At 35.5% G+C, this 22,694-nt stretch overlaps 1 protein-coding gene across 1 annotated transcript; it reads left to right on the top strand.

Annotated features, from left to right (window-relative positions):
* The first annotated feature begins 1,602 nt into the window (after positions 1-1,602).
* On the top strand, positions 1,603-12,671 carry LOC131028336 (tubby-like F-box protein 6). Its single transcript, XM_057958603.2, has 4 exons — positions 1,603-2,343; positions 4,130-4,217; positions 11,181-11,310; positions 11,590-12,671. The coding sequence occupies exons 1-4, from the start codon at positions 1,984-1,986 to the stop codon at positions 12,257-12,259; spliced, it is 1,248 nt and encodes a 415-aa protein (XP_057814586.1). The 5' UTR covers positions 1,603-1,983; the 3' UTR covers positions 12,260-12,671.
* The last annotated feature ends 10,023 nt before the right edge of the window (positions 12,672-22,694 follow it).

Below are 22,694 nucleotides of genomic sequence, written 5' to 3'. Positions count from 1 at the left end.
GGTAATAGGCCGTAGCCGCAATATTTTGAATTATTATTATTATTATTATTATTATTATGTTTGATTAGATTGACCCAAGACCTTCCCCATCCTATGGAAGGCCAAGAGTCACAACTTAGAATTCCACTTTAGATGCCCCTATTGGGAATTGAACTTGGGTCTCCACAGTGAGAACCCAATGTTTTAACTAGTTAAACTCAACCTCTTGGACGGTCTCACTTCATCTATTAATTAAATGAATTTTTATAATTATTTCATTAGTTTTTTCCCTTCATGACACTTGTCATTTATTTCTTTATTTTATCCTTTCCCTACCTACCCTTTAATCCTAGTCGACCATTTATCCTTTCACCTCTTAATCTTATCCCTCCATTTTTAAGGTATATTCTATATAAGAGGATTCCTTCATCCTTTCATGACCCTAATCTAGTAGCCTAGCTAATCAACAATCAATCAATCTTCATGTGATCAAGCGACTTCACAACCACAATCCGTTCTTTGTTGAACTCTTGTGCACACATAAAATCTGAGAGCAATCATATCAAACAAGATCAATGTAGATGAAACCCTACCAAGCATGTGAATGGTATAATCTTTTTTATTTTGTTGTGATTTGCATGTTTTAGGTTCTTCATTGGTGTATGGTGGATTCTTGATTGTAGAACTAGGGTTTATACAGTTGGATCTTTGTTAGTTTTATAATAGTTTAATCTTCCAAATTTCACCATATACAAATCTATCTAAAGTTAGGGATGCCCTAAAAAGACAAGGCCACCCTTAGAAAATTTAAGACTACCTCTATATCTCCCTACACTGTTAGATTTTATAATATATACTCATCACAACTTGTTCATCCTAAATCTACTCTCAAAAATCTAACTATCAAATTTTTTTTTTTTTTTTATAAAATCACTCTCCCTTTCTCAAACTTCAAAACACATTTTTAAAAATCATTTCATCTGTAATTTCAATTTCAAATTTATTAAATAAACTTAACTCTTATGTCTAAATTGATTGTTATATTAATTACAAATTTCAATTTATTTTTGACTTAGATATTTTTTACCAATTGTATAATAAACAAAAGCATGATGTAATGATTCCACCATTACTTTTTTTAAAGAAAACTGGTACGAACCAATCTCATTGACAAAATTCCAAATCAAAATGTCTTTTCCATTAACTTTTTATCACATCTCTCACCCCTTCAATTTGGTCCTTACTCCTATTAGCACCCAACTATGCCAATCCAACTTTAGACATATCAACCCCACCACTAAAATCAAACCTTACAAATCAAGTTTAATACATTCAAACAACCCTAATGCCAATCCAAAATTGTGCTATTCAAGCTAACGATATAATCCATCATTACACAACCACAAAATGTTTTCCTAAGAAAGGGAACAAAAATCCACCTAAGGGGACCCACAAATTTAAAAACAAATTATATAAAAATTATACAACCTACCGTATGGTCTCCAAAAGGCACAGCTAACTAATTTCCCTATCCAATAAACTTGACATAAAATCAACATATCCACAAATTAAGGGCCGAAATAGACGCTTTAAAAGCAAACAATACTTCTGATAAATTAGCTGCCCTAATTTAGCGGACCCCCAATTGAAGGCCACACCAAAGAATGAGCTCGAACTTATCCACGGTTTCTTAGAATCGCTTGTTTTTAATACTGGATGTTTTCTGTAAAACCGCTATTTTGTGGTTCTAGTACCGAATCACTACTTACACGAAGCTTTTTAGAATCGTAATTTCCGCCATGGCGATACTGATTCCAGAGAATGCGTGCCACATGTGTCAGAACAGCCATAGGAAATGACAGAAAACCTACAGATTTCGCCATTGGGTATCTAGAAATGTAAAAATTGTCGAATTCGGTGAAGAATTCCGCAATGAACGACAAAACCAGGGTTTGTAACTTGCATTAAGAGGTTTCTGATAGTTGTGGCATTATTGCTATTATTATGCCTCTGAAAGGAATAATGAAAGGTGGTATTGGAAGCTTTTCCAGGCGGAGCTTTGAAGGGAAGAGGTTCTACAGATCTCGTTCGCACAATGCTGTAGACGAGGATTCTCAGTACAAGGAGAACCAGGCGTGTAATGCTGGTAATGCGGCTGTTCAGGGTAGTTTGTGGGCGAATTTGCCGCCTGAGCTGCTGAGAGATGTTATTAGGAGAATTGAGGAAAGTGAGAGTGGGTGGCCTTGCAGGAAGCATGTGGTGGCCTGTGCTGGGGTTTGCAGAACCTGGAGGCAAATTACAAAGGAGCTTGTCAAGGCACCTGAGCTATCTGGAAAGCTCAGTTTTCCCATTTCTTTGAAGCAGGTTGGTGGTCTTGTTTTAATTATTGTATTAAAAAAGTGGAAAAATGGTGCTAAAGAAGCAAGTAAAGAGCTTGATATTTGCAGTAATGTTTTTTTGGATTTGTAGTTATTTATTGCCCATTTTCTTGCTTCAAATGGCTGACGTTTTCTCCGATTTAAGGTCTGATTCTGGTAAGTGGATCTTTTATGTTTAGCCTTTTGGTAATCAATTCTGTTAGGGAGACTTTGATTGGAGTTGTATCCTTTGATTTTATAGTTTTGTGAATGTAAAATAATCAATTGTCATACTTGTGGGAAGGAAATGACAAAAAGTAATTTTGTGATGAATGGTTGAAAAATGAAAGAATCAGTTTTGCAGGGTATACTCTGCCCCTCTTCTTTTGTTCAAATGGGTGACGTTTTAAGATCCTATTTCGTACATTTCTCTTTGTGTTTTGCCTCATGACAATCTATGTTTCAGGAGATTTTGTTTAATAGCATCTATTACTATAATCCGTATATATTGGCTGCAAGACAGTGAGTTCTTATTTCACTACAATTAAACAACAAAATGTGATTATGTCAATAGATAGCTCCAATTTATAAAGCTGTTGTTTTATCTAATCAAAGATCCTTTTTTGTACATGGATTCTTTGTGTTTTGTCTTTTCACAATCCATGCTTTCACAATATTTTGTATATAGATATCTGCAATATTAACCTGTATAGTTCTGAAACTGCAAAGTGATGAATTGCTATTGTACAACAAGTAAATAACAAAATTTGATTACCTAGTCAGTTAATCTCAAGCAACTTTGTAGTGCAAAAATATAAAATGCCATATTGTAGGGCTATTCATTGGCCACTTTTCATATTGTGTGATTAAAGACCGAGTCTTTGTACCTGGCATCTGTGTTTTAACTTTCTCCAATCAATGCTGTTAGTGGGATTTTGTTTATAGTTATCTATAGTGATATTTTACAGATTTAATAGTTTAGTAACTGTAAAATGATAAATTCTTCTTGCGCATGGAGTAATAGATTTATGTATTATATAAGTAGATAGTTCGAAGTCACTGTACAGTATTCAATCGTAAGAGTCTGTTTTGTGGGCTATTTTGCTCCTTTTCCATTATTTCAAATTTAAAGATTTAACCTTTTTGTAGATGGGAATTTTTGTATTTAACCTGTTCACATTCATTGTTGTTTGTGGGGTTTTGTTTGGAATTATCTTATGATGTTTTGTTTAGTTTTTGGACTGTAGATTGGTAATTAGGTAATGCATAATATGCAAAGGACAAACTGTAGTCATGTAAGTAGGTAGTTCGAAGAAAGTGAAACTATAAAACTTTCTTTAGTTTTTTGTATTTTATTGTATCCAGATATAAAGCTGATTCGGGACTTCAAGGGTGTTAATTGCATTCGGTTTGGGATCCATTCTTAAGAATGAATAATCTTATCAGTTCTATGCATCTGACTTCAAATCAGTGATACTCTTACCTTGCTTTGTTTCTTGGATGATCTATCTCTCATGCGTCATATCCATACACAATGGCTTATTCTGTTTTTTTGTTATTGTTCTCTGTACAATGACCATTTTTCCTGTCGTCATCAAGTTAAGTGATTTACAATGAAGATTAAACTGTTGGTAATATGTTTACATGCTTACATTTATAACCTTAGATAAAGTCTTCTTTTGTATGTTTTTTGGCATGATTATCTCTTTTGGGGCAGTGATTACTACTTTACTACCTTAGCAGCTGCTTCCTGCTTTTTGAATAACACTGTTTTTACTTCTTTGTTTGCATAGCCTGGCTCAAAGGATTCCCCTGTGCAGTGCTTCATCAAGCGAGACCGGGCTACAAATACTTATCAACTGTTTCTGGGGCTAAGCACAAGTAAGTTTTGATCTTTCTTGTTTCCATAAATTGATGGTCTGGACCTACTTGATGTTTGAAGGGAGACTACAAAAAGTTTACATTTTGACACATGTTAAGTTTAATGGTACTTGTAAGTAGTATCATGACAAATGCTAGTTGAATGAACTCTAACAAAGGAGTACACAGCAGTTGGATGGGGAAATCAATTATGTGACTCTTCTTTCGATCAAGACTACTGTGAAGCTCAATTCATCATATCAATGTTTCTGTTTAAAAATTGGACACAGCAGTTGGATAGAGAAATCAATTATGTGACTCTTCTTTCGATCAAGACTACTGTGAAGCTCAATTCATCATATCAATGTTTCTTTTTAAAAATTGGACACAGCAGTTGGATAGGGAAATCAATTATGTAACTCTTCTTTCGATCAAGACTACTGTGAAGCTCAATTCATCATATCAATGTTTCTTTTTAAAAATTGGATTACAATTTTATGGAATAGTCTAACTGTACTGCCAAAGAATTTAGAGAATTCAAAAGAAGATTAGAGTAACATGATCACAATCTAAATCGTTTTTCCTTATTCACATCTAGTGTTGTATTTGATGAGTTGGTTTTCTTTCAGCTGTTATGAACTGTTTTCCAAACTATTAGCTTATCAAGAAGAGTTAGAATTTCTTTAGGTTGCATCCTGGACACAGCAGTATTGAGGTATTTAAATATTATTTCAGAATGTTTCTGGTAATAATTTTTTTTCTATAAAATAAATTAAGAAGTTAAAAATAAAAAGGGGATACACGAGGAAATAATTAAAAGAGGCATATCAAACATTAAGAAACTAAAATGAGATCTACACGTGCTAAATAAAAAATCAACAAAATGTAATATAAAAGAGAGTAAAAGTTAATAAATTACAATCACTAATAATATTGATAACATTTTATATTAATTCAAAAAATAACAATGTTAAGGCCACAAATTACTAAAAATTCATTAACACAGAAAATAAACTAAAAGTCGAAAGAAAATGTTTTTTTTTTAAATTTTTTTTAAAGGGGTAAATGCTTTTGACCTGGAGCTATGAACCAGTGAGGCCCAGCAAAGGCACAAGGCCTTGCGAGCACAAAGGCCCAGCAGGGATTTGAACCATGGTGGCTGCTTCACCAACGAAGTGTTTTAACCGCGGCACTACATGTCTGAAGACAAAAAAGTTGAAAGACAATGTTAAAAATATAATATTGATAGAATTAAATGTCGAAATCAAAATAAAATATAACTTTTATACTATAGCACTATAATAATTTTAGTATCAAATCTAAAATTACAGAAACAAAGTTGAAGACAGATAGTAGACTAATAAATATTTTTCATAAATACACTATTAGTCACATAATATAATTATTAGTTATAATAATGAAATAACAAATATAATAATAAATGGTAAAATGAACATTAAAAGAGATTACTGATTAGCAATAGACACTATTTGAAAATTAAAATAGTTTAGAAACTACACTTCAATTTATTAGTGGTAATATTATCGTCATGATAAAGATAGATCTATACAGACAAGGTTCGTAATAGAGTTAGTGGAATTATAAATATTATGAATAAATTTCAATGAGCATTGGTCTTGCACAATGATAAAAAATAAATAAATGCAGGAAGAATTCTACATAATTAGAGTAATGATAAATTTTTCAATAATAAAAATTAATCAAATTAATGTTTGATAAGTATGAAATTAAAGAACAAGAGAAAAGAAAAACATAAAAAGGATGAACAACAATTAAAGATGACAAAAATAATAAGAGAGATGAAAAAGGAGGGGTGATCAATGTAATGTTCCCAATCGGACAACCCTAGAAAACAAGCAGTTTTATTTATATTTTCTGATTTTTCTTGAAAAAAAATAATACAAAAAGCAAGTATACGATCTGATCAGAAATGTTAAACCCTTATTTGTTGATGTCAACAAATTATAAACCCGAGGATGATGAAAATATTCAGTTTTAGAAAAATGAAATCCTCTAGAAGATATTCAATTTATTTGCAACAGCCAAAAAATACAATGCTGATGCAAAAAGGGCTGGAAACTAATCTTTTCAGAAATTTTTAAATCTGTTTATTGTCTCTCACGCAGCCCTATAGCTGTATGGTCTGCTGATCCAAAGAATATAGTGATTGGAAAGGTGTTTGCAGCAGTCACAAAGCTGAAACAATGGTGTGTTTGGCTGATCCAAGGCTATAATGATATATGGCAGCACTAGAAACACCAAAAACAGCTGATAAAAGCCACTAATCATCACTGATTTTCCCTGGAAATATATGCATTATGTCCAAATCTAATTGTAATCTGCTAGAAATGATTCCTATTTGCTGATGTATGATGACTCTAACAAGGTAAACCAGCAGCTGATGTGGTTGATTCAAAGCAAAAGTAACTGACTTTGTCCCTCCAAAGGTGGCACTCAGCTAGGGTTAGCAGAAAATGACTGATCCAGTGCTAAAAATGAATGATTATGTTCCTCCAAGGGTGGTGCTCAGCTAGGGTTGGCCAGGATCCAATGCTGAAATTACTGATCTTATTCTTTCAAGTATAGTGCTTAGGTAGGGTTTGCATTTTGCAAGTCTAATGCTTGATTGACAAAAAAAAAGTGAAAATTGAGGTTAAAACCGTCAAATATGATACGGTGACAAAACAATATTATGTGCTTGCAAATTTAAATCATCCTATTGCTGGAATTTTGTACAAAATCTTCAAAAATCAGCAACAAACACTGTAGTAAACTGGAAAATGATTTCAAATCACCACAATTGTGATCCTCAGATGGAATCACCCAAATTGGCAAACAAGGGGTTTTGTCCTCTCAAACACTTGGCAAACAAGGGGTTTTGTCCTCTCAAACACTGAACAAACCAAGGGTTTTCATCCTTGGATGCCCTAGATCGGATGCAAAATGGATAACTTGAATGATGATCAATTGAGAAGTGAAGTGCTCCTTTTATTGATGCCTATTTTTCAAAAATTGGACCCTAGTATTTAAAAATATGTTTAATTTTTAGCCCCAAATGCTTATATTAAAAGTATTTAAACATACTTGTATTTTTTTTAGTGTTGAAAAATATTTTTTATTTTTAACTGTTGAAAAACATTTTTTATTAGAATATTGTTAATATGTTGCCCCTTTTAATTATAAATTGCTTAAATTAATATTATTTTTATTTTATTCTAGAAAAGGGGACTTGACTATCAATTTTAAATTAGACTAAAACTGAATATGGCAAAATTGCAAAAGAAAAACAAGGTACTGAAAAAAGACAATAACAAGAAAGATGAATAAAATGTTGATAGGTGAAGGATTTAGAAAGGGAAGAAGTGGAGATGAAAAGTGCTAACAAAGTAACACTAGGGGGAGGTAGGGAAACATGGGAAAAACAAGGAGTGGAAAGAGGAGAAAGACTTCGAGGAGGAGCAAGGAATTGAATATGAGAGAATTGAAAAATAAATTGAATGAATGATTCAATAATCGGATGATTACATTGAACGATATACACACGTATATATAGAGGTTATAAGACGATGTTCTATAATTAGAACATAACATTAAAGTAAAAGATTAAAGAGCTAAACGCTAAATTAAGCATAAAAGCTAAATTAAGTTTAAAAGCTAATTACATAATAAAAAGCTAACTTAACAAGCTAAATAAGTCGACAACTAAAAATAGAAGATAACCATTATAGAAAGTATTAATATTATTTTAACACCCTCCCTAATGGTCATCGTACTCAATACCCTACAGAAGACACTGCAAGTGTTATGATCACAAATGCAAAGACCATGCTACGGAGACCCTCTCAAGATCTATAGAATGTAAATGACCAAGAGTACCAAAAGCCATCCAAGCGAATGTAGACTTCACACGCGAATCAGAGATCTGGCACACACGAACTACTAAAGCGTGAAACAATGATTTTGAGGAAAAAATCAGCAAACCCTTTTGCAGAAGAGTACCAACTCCAAAATTGACTGCAAGATACCATGGTTGCAAATGTTCGCCCTGGCAGGTGCGAGCCAAACTGACTACAACAAAGCTCGATTTTTGAGGAGAAAAATCAATCAAAACCAGAGAATTTTGCGAATCACAAATCCCACGCAAACTTCACGTATTACAGATGATTTTTGAGGAAAAAATCGTAAAAACCAGCAAACAATTTTTGAAGAAAAAATCGTGAAAACCTAGAAATCCCATGCAAGCTTTGTAGATGACAGATAATAATTTTTAAGGAAAAAATTCTAAACCCTAAATAGGAACCCTCGAAAAAAGAGTTTACGATTTTGAGGAGAAAATCGAAAAACCAAGAAATCTGAGGTTACAAATCATCGTTTTTGGGTAAAACCCAGTAACTAAAATCTTACGCGAATATCGCGGATTACAAATGAGATAAATTATAAACCCTGCGAACAATTTTTGAGGAAAAAATCGTGAAAACCTTCCCATGATTTTTTGTGGAAAAAATCAGAAAACTGACAAACAATTTTTCAGGACCCTGGGACCTTTAAGACGAGGTCTGGCCTAAATCAATCTGATAAAGGTAACAATATTCAGATATCGTGAACATGCATTGTTTCCAAGTGTTGTGGCAGTTGTTGAACTTTTGACCGTGTTCCAACATGATGTTGGTCAAAGATGCCATCATGAAAATGGAGGTTGAACAAGGTCAACCTAGTGAAAGCATGAGACAGAAGAATCCGATTCAAAAATCAGAATAGAAACAGCTACTGAAAAAACTGAAACCCTGGAGAAGAATTTTGGCACAAATTCCAAGGCACGAATTTCGAGGTTTGGAAGAAACCCAGAAATTAAATTTTTTTGCAAACTTAAAACAACATAAATAGTGTCGAGAAAACACCAAAATTCTCGACGTCCACAAAACTAATAGAAATTGCGGACTGTTTTTAAATTCCAAGGCAAATTCGCTGGCACAAAATTTGAGGCACGGAAAATGAGGCGCCCAGAAAAATTTGAGACCAACCCATAAAAGCTCTTGAAAAACCCACCAAGAATCTGAAATCAAAATGCAGATCCAACGGCTCAAAAATCAAGGCATGGAAAATGATGCACCTAGAAAAATATGACGACGACCCAGTTGAGGTCTCGAAAAACCCTCCAAGAATTTGCAACCAGAATAAAATTTCGACTGGAACTGAAGGGTCAAAACCCTAGTCAAAAATTGCAGAAACCCTAGGAAAATTTTTCAACCTGCAAAAAAAAAAAAAATCCGCCCAGGAAGAGAAAAAGAACCTGCTCTCGGATGATTACATTGAACGATATATATACGTATATATAGAGGTAACAAGACAATGTTCTATAATTAGAACATAATGTTAAAGTAAAAGATTGAAGAGGTAAAAGCTAAATTAAGCGTAAAAGTTAAATTAAGCTTAAAAGCTAATTACATAATAAAAAGCTAACTTAACAAGCTAAATAAGTCGACAACTAAAAATAGAAGATGACCATTATAGAAGGTATTAATATTATTTTAACAAGAATTTAAGAAAGGCTGCTAAGAGAAATTTAAGTTACATTCATCATGATAGTTGAGGTTGTTAAGATATTTGCCAATCTCAACCGTCTATTTAAACCTTATTTATTAATAAGTGTAGTTTCTGAATATATTATATATCTATTTTAATGTTTATTTTACCTATCTATTAGCCTGCTTATCATTTCTTTTATTATAACTCATATTATAAACTATTTTACGTGGTTAATGTTATGTTTATAATTATAAAGAATATTTAGTAGATTATTATCTCTATCTTTAGTTTGAAATTTAATATCAGTATCATTTTATATATATTATATATAAAATTTTATTTTAACTTAAAGTACATAATTATATCAATATTATCTTTTAATCTATTTTTAATTATTTGTTGATAAGCTTTTAGTGATTTGTGGCCTTACTTCATTATTTTTGATTATTAATATCATTATTAGTTGTAGTCTATTATTTTAACTCTCATTTATATTGTACCTTGTTGACTTTGAATTCGTATGTCTTATATTTTTTTACCGTTTTATATTCTTCTCTTAACTCTTGGTTTCTGTTCTTCGTTTTCTATTTTTAATTTCTTTATTTAGCAAGCAACTTCTATAGTTCTTTTCAATTTTTTTCTTCATTTTGACAATGAATTATAAAATATGATCTCAAACTATACATAATTATAGCATTCTCAAATAATCTTGTGAACTGTAAAAATATATGTCTAACATTGAAACATGCAATGCAGTTTCTAAATTGTTTTAAAACTTGTAGCCAATATACATCACCACAGTACGATGTTGCTGTGTATATTCTGATGTGGAACTTTTTCAGTGGCAGTTAAATCTAAATGTCGAAGGGGTTGGAAAACATTTCCCATTTGCTTCTGGATGCTTGTTAGTGGTTAGATGTTTCTAGGGTGTGAAATTTTAGCTGACATGCTTTTGTATTGGAAAGGAACCCAGATATTTTCAGAAGTAGTAAAAGAAGAAAGAGAAGAGAGAATAAAGGAGTACCTTACTGCAATATTCTTTCCAGTATATGCATACATAATTTGCTGGTTATGAAAAAACCTTTTCTTTTCCCCTGTTTAATGTTGCCTTGCGCTGTAGTTGTGGCAGTTGGATTATATAATGCTTGACTGGTTATTCTTTCTCCTCTAGATTATGGATAAACCAGGATACTGTGTTGCCGTGTGTCATTGAAATTGAGTTTTGAGCCTGTCATTCTATATATCCTTTTGTTTGAAATGAAGGAATGCATTTGGTTAAATTCTTTTCCACAACCTGCCTATTGCAAGAGTTTGGGTAAAAAACTGACAGTATCTGTTTGTTTCCAACTTGTATAAATGAAAGCATTTGCTTGAATATTTAGATGGCAGATAAGATGCAGCATTTGAAAATCTGATCTTTGAGGTGTATATTTGCAGCACTTTCTGAAAATGGCAAATTTCTTCTTGCTGCTCGAAAAATGAGGCGTACTACTGGTGCAGATTATATTGTGTCTCTTGATACAGAGGACATGTCCAGAGGCAGCAATACCTATTTTGGTAAACTGCGGTAAGAGTGATTCTGATTTATGTTTTATTTCTTAACTTCTACTGCTTTTGTGGTGCTCTGTATTTGAACATTCTTTGCAATCACTCATGTTTTGTTTATTGTTATTTCCATGGACATTGTTTATGGCTTTTATAAAGTTTGGCGTAAAATCTTTGTACATAGTTATATTCCGTGTTTAATACCATTTTTGGGACTATTAGTCACATGCATCAATTATTGTTCATAAGGCTTTTTTTGGACTATCAGTCACATTCATCATTTTCTCTTTGGTTACTGCAGGTCAAATTTTCTTGGTACTAAGTTTACAATATATGATAGCCATCCCCCTCATAGTGGTGCTATTGCATCAACTAGCCGTGCAGGTCGACGAGTAGGATCAAAGCAAGTTTCTCCAAGAGTCCCAGCTGGTAGTTATAATGTTGCTCATATTTCGTATGAGTTGAATGTTCTGGGAACTAGGGGTCCAAGGCGAATGCAATGCATCATGCATTCTATTCCAGCATCCTCTGCTCAATCAGGGGGAGGCGCTCCCACCCCCTCTGATGTATCATCAACAGCTGTAAATCTTTCCCTTGATTCTCTTCCTTCCTTTGGATTCAAATCAGGCAACTCTGAAAGAATGCCACTTTCAGAGCCCTTAATTGCTAAAAATTTGAAAGAGGACCCATTGGTTTTGAAAAATAAAGCCCCAAGGTGGCATGATCAGCTGCAATGTTGGTGTTTGAATTTCCGGGGTCGTGTTACAGTGGCTTCTGTTAAGAACTTTCAGCTTGTTGCAGCTCCTGAGCCCAATCAACCGATTTCCCAGAATGATCATGAAAAGGTTATACTCCAATTTGGAAAAGTTGGAAAAGATATGTTCACCATGGACTATCGTTACCCACTCTCAGCCTTTCAGGCGTTTGCCATATGTCTTAGTACTTTTGACACAAAGCTGGTTTGTGAATAATTCTTTCAGGTCAATTTGGTGACGAATAGATTGAGAACGAGGTGCTGTAGTTGCTTAGGCTCTATAGAGGCGTTTAGTTACTTTGTGCAATCAGTAGATTTTGCCAGTTGACATTGGTTCCAAGTTCAATCCCCAGCACTCACAAGCTATGTGACGTAGAAATAAAATTTAGTAGATAGGCATCTGCCAGTATTGAGTGATGAGCTACGCTGCCACTTACATGAAGGTACCATGTACTGTTGGTATATGTGGTGCTACCAATCAAATTTATATGGAGATTTTTGTTATATCTTACATGCTGTACATATTTGTGCCTATGCTTTGGCGGTAATTCATGGCTTTAAGCGAATGACACAAAGGGTTCCAAGCTCTATTGAATGTTGAATTTATTTGACATTGAGGGGTTGTATTAGGCTCAGTTGCACTCATTGGTTTGGCTACTTTAATCATGATAAATATTTTTAGCCTAAGATAGGAAATCTTTTGTAAGTGATTATTTAAAAGCAGAGTATTCCGCGTTTAAATGTGGATTTTGAACTCTGCATAGACCCTTTGATTTAAATTATTCCATATTTCCAACTGCACAAAAATGTTCTTCACACCAGAGTATTAATTGTAGCATGAATTGTTGTAAAGCTCCTAACTGTGGCGTTGTTTTCTTGTGAACCAATCTCAAGATGTGATAAAACATGGACAGGAACATTTGCCTTTCTTAGGTGTTTGCTGATGACATAGTTTATTAGAATCCACCAGAATGACATCGGGGAACTCAGTGCATTAAATTGTGCCGTGCATTGTATAGAACAGTGGAATGAGAAAAGATGGAACCATTATTGGCTCAGTTGGTTTCAATTTTGAAGATTGTCAAAGCCTAACCATGGATTTGATCTCTAATATCTGGCACCTAAGTTTGTAAAACCTTTTGGTAGGAGCTTTCTTCCATAGAAGATGGATCCCTTTCCCCATTCCCATCCATGTAAGGTTCTGAGAATTTGAGAGGATTCTTGTGGGCATCCCATTTTATGAAAGTAATGCCAAGAAGATCGACAATGTTTTTCTTCTTTAATTCAATGCCACTAAATCATTTGAAAGAGATAAAAATTATCAATTAACTCTGTCTTATTCTTCATGGATCAGTTGGGAGTTTTAAATCCACCTTCCATTTGCTGTTGGCGGCTCTACTACTGAGCTAGTGGCCTTTTTTTTGACTGGTCCATCTTTGATTCAGGTGTGTCTCATTTTCGAACTCCCAATCTTGAGCCACTCTTATCCTAACTTAAGCTTGGTTGTGCTAACCTGGGCTCTGATACAATGTTAAAAATTTAATGATCGGCTAGGAGTTGAACTTAGGACCTGCCTTTTTTTTCGCAGGGGTGCTTTGTCACTGAACTATTAGCCCTTCTTATAACCTGTCCATCGTGGATTCAGATGTAGCTCATTTCCAACAATTTTTATATATAAACCAATAAAAAAAATTTATCATTCAGGGGATGGTTTATTTTTCTTAATTTGCTTGCTATTAGCACGTGCACCTAATTGGTGCAGTGCGATTCTAATACTTATAAGCTATATTGAAAGACAGCGGGAGAAACAGTACAAATAGATACTTATTACAAGATGCCAAAGTTAATAATACCCTTCTTTAGTATCTTCTCTCGCTTATTATTTAAATTCATAAAAATATAGTACATGTACTATAGCTCACTTGGAATTGCTGTGTGAAAGTTCATGATCTTTTAATCGATTTTTCATTTCGTAAACCCATTGTCATCCATTTCTTAGAAAACTACCTGTTGTTGATGCAGAATGTTCACCTCAATCTTTAGTAAGAATCCGGCACCTTCTGCAATTCTTTTGTTGTATTGGAATTTTAGTTCAGCTGTTGTCTGAAACACACAAATGTCAAGTAATCGCCAAGAGAGCCGACCAATGAAAAAACTCGCATAATAGAATCAGATCTGCCTGCTCTAGGCTAGAGATGCAGTCAATTTGGAAACTTGAACTGGCCTTCTATTGTTGACTTCTTGTTTGGGAATCTCATTTACTGCATTTCTATAGTTTCATCTTTCAACTCAACAGTTATAAAAATGAGCGTACTTGTGTACATAATTCCAGATAAACAAAACCCACATAATCATAATGATTTGTATATTTCATTTTTTTTTAAATTTTAGGATTTTTGTATTCAGCAAGATTTGATCTTTGGTGGTTTTATTTTTAAACTATTCAGCTCTTCCAAAAAAATCTAAAATTACCTGAAATTCTTACACAAATTTTTCTTCAAGCTATTTTTTATAATGTCAAATCATGATATTTATATTAAGATTCAAGTGCATGTATTTCAAGTCAAACTCGTTGACTTGTATCTCATGAATTGTAGTTCACAGACTTATCTTTTGAGTGCATGTATTTCAAGTCAAACTCGTTGACTTGTATCTCATGAATTGTGGTTCACAGACTTATCTTTTGTGAGAATGAATGGTTAGTTTACCACTCATTGCTCTAGATATTCATAATGACGAAACATGAGGACTTTTCAGAACACATGAATTAATGAATTTTGACTTAAAAACTACATAACATTCATACCTTTAATTTGTAAATTTATATGTATTTTTTTTTATATAATTATATTTAGTATTTTTTATAATAAAATACTAAAATAAAAAATGTAGTCTTTTTGCTTTTGTACTTTGTTCGAGTTGCAAGTGAAAGATTCTTTACTTGCAAGGTGTCCTTGAGAGGGCCAAAGCTTTGAACTTTACTTTTTGGTTCATCTTGCTTGGTTTGCTTTGGTTGTTAGATTTGCAAATATCAAATTATTACTTTTGAGGTTCTTTGTGTTACATTGGTAGGATGATGCTCTAATTTGTTGATAGTATTTTTTATAGTTAGAATTCTTTCTAAATTTTACTTAAAGCTATTAATGACTTAATTTGAATGATCTTTTAGGGGTATGCTACTACAAATATACTAATGTTTCAACCAATTGTAGAATGTTGGGTAACAATAATAATACTATCTTGACCAGCTTGTGTTATGTGGTTTTACGAAGATAAAATTCGCAGTGCATAGGGGTAGCACTTTTAGTTAGTGAGGTAAGTTCAACAAAAAGAAGGAATTTTTTTTTCAAAAAAGTTGGAAATTTTATATGGGTTTTAAGATTCGATTAGTTATGGTTCAGATAAAATATTAATTTCAGTTGAAATTACAATTAAAGGGAACGGTAATTAATTTATGAAGAAATATAAATAAATTTATATTTAGAATATTCATTTTAGAGTTAGACATTTTTTTTAATTCTATTTAAATTATATAATTTAAGAATTTGAAGTGATAATTTGCTTAATATCAATGGTGAGTCAGAATTTTAATGTTCAATTAATCAAAGACAAAATGAATAAGATGTTCAAAATTAAACACAAGCCATAAATACAAATTTATAACAATAATGAAAATAAGTACAACACATTAATAAGTTTGATCTTGCCTCAATTCTTCCGACCTCCAAAAGTAACTCAATGTTCTATAATTTTACAAGAATTATGGACTTGTCAACTTTAACAAAACTAATGCAATGATAATTAGATTATAAAAAGGTGATGAATTCTATATAATCTTCAAATTTGATTGGTCATAGTACAAACAAAATTTTAATTCTGGTTTAAATTAAAAATTAGAGGGAAAAGTAAACCCACAAATGAAGAAACATGAAGAAATTGAAATTATAATGTTCTTGTTCAAATTAGAGAACCAAATAAATTGTTCTATTTTAATGTCGATCTCAAAATACAAGAAACTTTTAAGTGATTATTTACTTCATATTAATGGTAGTATATAATTTCAACATTTAACTAATAAAAGATAAAATGGACAAGATGTTGGAGCCCAAGCACACATAATCAACATAAATTTATCACAAATTTAATTCTTTTTGTAATATAAAAAATCTCACCCCTTGTGATTAATGTGACAAATGGTGCCTTCCTCCATGTCATCGGAGGTTAGGCTTTGCCACCCTTGTCCTTTTGTCCACTCGAATTATCCTTGTCAGCTTCGAGCAAAAGCATTACCAACTCTGCCAACCTGTCACCTTCAGGGACTAAGGTGTGACGCGTAGACATCCGCGTGGTGCGCTAGCGTCCCGCGAACCTGCTAGCGTTTGAGTGTTACGCCCGCGCTCGAAAAAAATCGTAACATCTTAGCATGCACCCACCGACGTTTGAATTTCGTCCCAGGCATTTATCTTCCACTTGGAAGGCATTTTTGAGGGATTCTTTGGCAAGTTTGTGATCTTTCTACAGGTGGAGCTTTTGGAGACCATTTGGACAACATTCCACAAACACCACCATTGCTGCAACAATTCAAACATTTTGCACCAACACTCCAACAAGTATCGTAGAAGGGGAGTTCTCTTAACCTTTCTCTTTCATTTTCCAATATCGTTATTCCAATCTTTTATTACATTCCTTCTTGATCTTTCTTTTATTCTCGTGGCTATCTTGGGTTGTTCGTGGAGGTGGAAACACAAAAAACGGGGGTCTGACTTAGGCAGGTTCCAAAACACAACCCCAATATTTTCCCTTCTGGCCTATGTTTAGGTTCATAAAGGTGAGAGAATCATCACTTAGTGGGAGGCTCCAATCATGGACCAATTGTAAGTGTTTTCATCCTTCTCTCTTCCCTTTTATTTTATTCCAGTCATTTCGCATTCTGTATCTTCTAGTTTAGTTCGTCCATTATCTGTGTTTCATCGCATTATCCTTGCATTCAACACTTTCTGTACGCGCTCTGTACTTCGTCTACACAGGATGACAGCGCGCCGCGTTGGTGTCCTAGCTTTGCATGCTCGTCCTTGGGACAAAGACTCGGTAGAGCCGTCCGTAGGTTCCGGGTTGTAGGTAGGTGCTCTAGTTTGTTATTTTTATCCCCTAGCTCATCTTAGCGCTAGTTCAAGGAGTTATCAGAGGGATAGTTTGTTCTCAAGGATCCACCATCCTTGAGGTAGCAAATTTCCTCCGTTACATTTTGGTGAACCCGACATGAAAACAACTTTCTTTTTTATATTTTTGCATTTGTCATTTAGATCATTGCATTCATTTAGTTAAAATCAAACTTAATTTAAAAAAAAAAGAAAAATCAATCAATTTTTTTTGTTTTAGCATTTGCATATAGTTTATATCATTTGCATTTATCCTAGCTTCATCTTCAAACTTTGCCCGAAGTCACAACATCTCGTGTCCTGTAGTGTGGTCTTAGTGTCGAAAAGCTAGTCTATGAGCTTTACGACCCAGACTGCCACAAGAGTCGTAGTTAGGAGGTCGTCTAGGCAGTGTTTCCCTCCTGATTGTTACAGTCCTTCTCTACCCGACACGATGAACGAGGTTCCTTCTTCTGACCCAAACGAGTTTCTCACTTCCCATGCTCTTAGGATCCCTTTCATGGGTGGTTCTTCAGCTGCTAGTTCTCAGAACAATTCCCCAACGAACTCTTTGCCGCCTTCTCATCCCACTATTGACCACGATTTTGCTGTCACTAATCGATGATGACCAAATCCAATCTTTAGAGGAGAACCCGAGAGACTTCGAAGGGCTCTTTAATCGAGAGAATGTTCTCCCCCAAGCGGGGAACGTAGTTAATACCCCGAGGGATATGCTCATCTCAGATAAGAGAGGTCTAGAGATGCTAAGAGCGTTGTCCATGACTGTGAAGAGTCATGTACCCTTAGTAGACGCCTCTCCTCAGGATGGCTAGTCCGATGTCTGTGGCTCTCAGCTGAGTGTTGACATACCTAGTTTGATAGTACATATGGTCGACCTTGGGCCCACTATTCATGGTTTCAATGCCTCTACTATATAGGTATGTCTAGTGGCTCAACCTTTGCTTCCGCTATAGCTCAGATATCTACGGTTAGCGCTAGCACTACATCTGCCGGTGGTACTGGTCCTTTTGGAGGTTCCGGTGGAGGTGGCAGCGGATCTGGCCCACCTCCACCTCCTCCTCCTTCTAATCTTGTCCTGAATACAATCTTGCAGAACATGGGGCAGTTGCAGTTGGAGCTGGCGAACCTAGCCTCTGCTTTTGGTCAATCATTTGTGCCTGCATTTTACAAGAAGAGTCCCCTTGATATTACCATCCTGAACACTATTTTTCCCACCACAGCTGAATCGCTGAAGTTTGATACGTTCAATGGTGATGGGGACCCGAATGTGCATATAGATTCCTTCATGACTATGTGTAGTGATTACCATAATCTGGATTTTGTTATACTCAAGCTGTTCTTGCGTTCCCTTAAGGGGACAACGTTAGAATGATATAGCTCTCTGCCCGATCATTCCATTTGTACCTTCAACTAACTTATGGATTTGTTCCTCAAGCGGTTTCAGGCGAACATTGGTAGCAGGGTCACTATTGTTGACCTTGTTCATTGTAAACAAAAGCCTAATGAGAAGGTGACAAATTTCATCTCAAGGTTACTAGGCAATCTCCACTAGGATCCCCTTTGCCTTGCCAGATAGCGACTTGCAGAGAATGTTCATCTACAATCTGTAGCCGACATTAAGGGAGAAACTGTCCCTTAACTGATATCAGAACTTTGCAGACATGCACTCTGCTCTTACAGATTACCAACACTCTGTGTCATAGTTTGGAGATGCGACTTCAAACCCTCGTGGTGGGTCCTTTGTAGGTACATCAACGGAAGGGTCTAGAAAGAATAAAGCAGTGGCTAATGTCGTGGTTGTTCCTCCGATAGCTACTGTACAAATCTCACAGTAGAATAGAGTTTTCACTAAGTTGAATGACTCTTACCTAAGCATAATGCAACGGTTGTTGAAAGACAACCTTATCACCCTTCCAGAGATTAAACCGTTGTCTGATAGTTGACCCTACCCCTGTTGGTATGATGGATCAAAATTTTACGATTATCATCGTGTGCCTGGTCACAACACTAAGCGGTGTTATCATCTTCGACATATTTTTCAAGACCACATTGACAGTGGTGCAATCAAGGTGGATGTGCGTAAGCACAAATCAAACAAGTTTGTTGATAAAACCAACAACGACTTGTAGATTTATACTGATCCTTTCCCTCTGCATTCGACAAACTTTATCTCTGCATCAGATCCTTCTTCAAGTGATGGTCCATATGTGAACATGGTCACATGGTATCTGATTTGTCTGTGTCATTTACCCTCTAGATGCCTCGTATTGCGGAGAGCTTCCTCCTCTTTACGTCCCTACCAAGATAAACGGTCAAACTATCACAGGCATGATGGTTGACCCATTAAGAAGGGTCAAAGTTATCATAGAGGAGACTCTCTTTGTAAATGGTTGGCATAGGCCAACGCATGATGAATGCCGCACAACTTTGAGGACGCATATGGGTTCTCTATTTGCCCCTTGGGTAGCATCACCTTGACGGTCCTCGTAGGGCCTAGGGCAGTGTCCTCCGTGTTCATAATCATTTTGAAATCGGACCTCTTTCGGGTTAAGCTCGACATCCCATGGCTGATTGCTATGGAGGCGGTTCCTTCAGTTGTCCATAAATGTCTTAAGTTCCCCCATGAGGGCACAGTGCATGTCATCCAGGACACCGGATACAGACTCCTGATTGCTCGTGGGGATTTTTCGTTGGACCACTTTTAGCTTGCTCCGGTGGGGCCCATGCTTCCCCGTGGTGATTTGATGATTATGCATATTATCAATATAAGACGAGGGAGTCGGCTCCTAAGTTAGTGCAACCTAGTCTTTCGTTGCCTCTCCCTACATCAACCTCCGCTCCATCTATCTTGGTGATGGTGCGGGTGGTACCTCATGTCCCCTCATCGTTGGGGGTCAGGGCTAAGCCTGCTCCTCTGGACAAACCCTCGCATCTGCGTAGGAATGCACAACCTCCAAAGGTGTTTGTTGTTCCTACGATTGCGCCCAACACAACCAAGGGAAAGGCACCCATGCTATTAAAGTCTACGTCTTGCCCTCCCTTCGAGCTCCCGAGTATGGCTGATATCACCATTACTGAACTTAACCATGACAATACCGGTCTAACACAGTAAGACACCAGACACCATAAACTGATAAGTGTGAATACATCAAATACGATCAATGTACAACATCAACTTTCACCCATAAACATATGCATATGGTACGCTAGTAATACCATAACCTATTAACTCTGCATGCATGATCTTTCAACCAAATACTTCATAAACATCACATGAAAAATGCATAACACATAACACACAACTTTTTCACGTGGAAACCCAAACGGGAAAAACCACGGTGGGAATGAATACCCACAAGCTTGTTTTGAACTCTTTTGAAGCTCGCCCTATTAGGAGCCTAGTCCGGTTAAAGACTTTACAATAAGGTTCTGTTAGGAACCGATCCTGTTAGAGATCACCCAATTAAGAGATGACTATATACCCTGTTAAAGGTTGAAACCCTGTTAAAGGTTACCTTGCTAGAGGATTTAAAGAACTCAATGATTTTGAGTCACTTGGTTACACGTTTACAATAAGCCTGTTAAAGCTACTCGGTAAATGGATTTCCAACTATTGCAATGGTTAAAAAACAAAAGGTAAAACTATGATCTGATAGCAACACAACATGCCAAGGCAAATCCTTTTCTTATCCTCTACTCTGCAACCGCACTCTGCAGTTTCCCTCTTTACTGGTTTGACAAGTATCAAGTATCTCTTTACTCGGATACACACACAACATTTGCCAACAACTTTTCAATACAAACATCATCGACCTTATAGGTAACATAAAGGTCGGTGGCATAAACCCTAAACCCTAAACACCTTAGGTTTACCACACAGGCGGTCTCATCCTGACCATCCAAACATATTGCATAGAGCATTTACAATTTCAAACAGATCACAAGTCAATCTGCATTATTCATTCATCACCGCTCATGGGAATCAGTAACCCATCACGTTTTCTTCTTATGCCACTAAGAAGAATAATCATTCCTGAGGTAGACTTCAAACGCGGTCGATCTTCTCATGCCTTAATCCTTTATGCTCTCAAAGCTGATGTCGCACCTCGATCACAGAGTATCATTAGTTCATCACACAACTTGGATCGACAAGCCAATAACCATAGAGCTGAGACTACCAACCGGTAATCACACTTAGTGAAACCCCAACACCGGTTCACTGAATCTCCTCACATCTCTTCATACCGGTTCACTTGAAATTATTGACATCAATGACAACATACATTATCATCATATCAACATACCGGTTCATCATATGCCAATGATATCCAACAATCTCCCCCTTTGGCATTGATGGTAATACTCAATGTAATATTGCAATTAGAAGCATCGTGTGTCTTTATCATCAGATATCTTCCATATCTTCTCCCCATACATTTGTCATAACTATATCTTCCATATCTTCTCCCCCTTTGACAACAATGCCAAAGTGAAGGCATAAGGTTCCAAAATCTACTATGTTGCTCCCCCTAAGAAGTAGCATCCTTCAACACATCAATCCTTAAGGATTTGTCATTTGTAGTACTTGACTGATGCGGAGCACATATCTTTTAGTTGACTTCATGAAGGGGCAGAACCCCTAATTCACCTCTCAAATAGTTAAATGTAGTCTTCGGTAAGGGCTTAGTGAATATATCTGCTAGCTGCTCCTTATTGGAAACATGTTGTAATACAACCTACTTATTCTGAACTTTCTCTCTCAAGAAATGATATTTAAGCTCAATGTGCTTAGTTCTAGCATGCAATACCGGATTCTTGGAAATATTTATTGCACTTGTGTTGTCACAAAATATGTTCACCGGTTCAGATATAGGTACCTTAAAACCTTCCAATACATGCTTCATCCAAATTGCTTGAGTGCAGTTCATAAATGCTGCTACATATTCTGCTTCAGCCGTAGATTGAGAAGTATAGCTCTGCTTCTTACTTGTCCACGATACTAATCTTTCACCGAGAAAGAACGCTCCATCAATTGTGCTCTTCCGATCATCAACATTGCCTCCCCAATCGGCATCAATATATACCTTGAGAGTATAGTCACCATTATATGGATACCACAATCCATAATCAATTGTTCCTTTTAGATATCTAAGAATCCTTTTGACAACTACCAAGTGGGATTCTCTTGGACATTTCTGAAAACGAGCAACTATGCCCACTGCATGAGCAATATCCGGTTTGTTATGCACCACATAGTGCAGCTTATCGATTAATGACTGATACTCCTTTTCATTCACCAGTGCTATATCATCTTCCTTAGTCAATTTACAGCCAGTCACCATCGGTGTACCGATCGGTTTGCTTTCCTCCATGCCAAAAGTCTTCAATACCTCTTTGACATACTTGGACTGGGTAATAAAGATACCCTCTTTCATTTGCTGAATCTGTAACCCAATTAAGAACTTTATTTCTCCTATTAGAGACATCTCAAAC

Source organism: Cryptomeria japonica, chromosome 7, assembly GCF_030272615.1.
Source record: "Cryptomeria japonica chromosome 7, Sugi_1.0, whole genome shotgun sequence".
NCBI lineage: Eukaryota > Viridiplantae > Streptophyta > Pinopsida > Cupressales > Cupressaceae > Cryptomeria > Cryptomeria japonica.
This window is presented reverse-complemented; position numbering and strand designations above follow the sequence as displayed.

Bases quoted from the DNA above. Each gene is read 5' to 3' on its own strand.
- LOC131028336 (XM_057958603.2), top strand. From the start codon at position 1,984: ATGCCTCTGAAAGGAATAATGAAAGGTGGTATTGGAAGCTTTTCCAGG. The intron at 2,344-4,129 runs GTTGGTGGTCTT...TTGTTTGCATAG, and splicing joins TTCCCATTTCTTTGAAGCAG to CCTGGCTCAAAGGATTCCCC. The intron at 4,218-11,180 runs GTAAGTTTTGAT...GTATATTTGCAG, and splicing joins GTTTCTGGGGCTAAGCACAA to CACTTTCTGAAAATGGCAAA.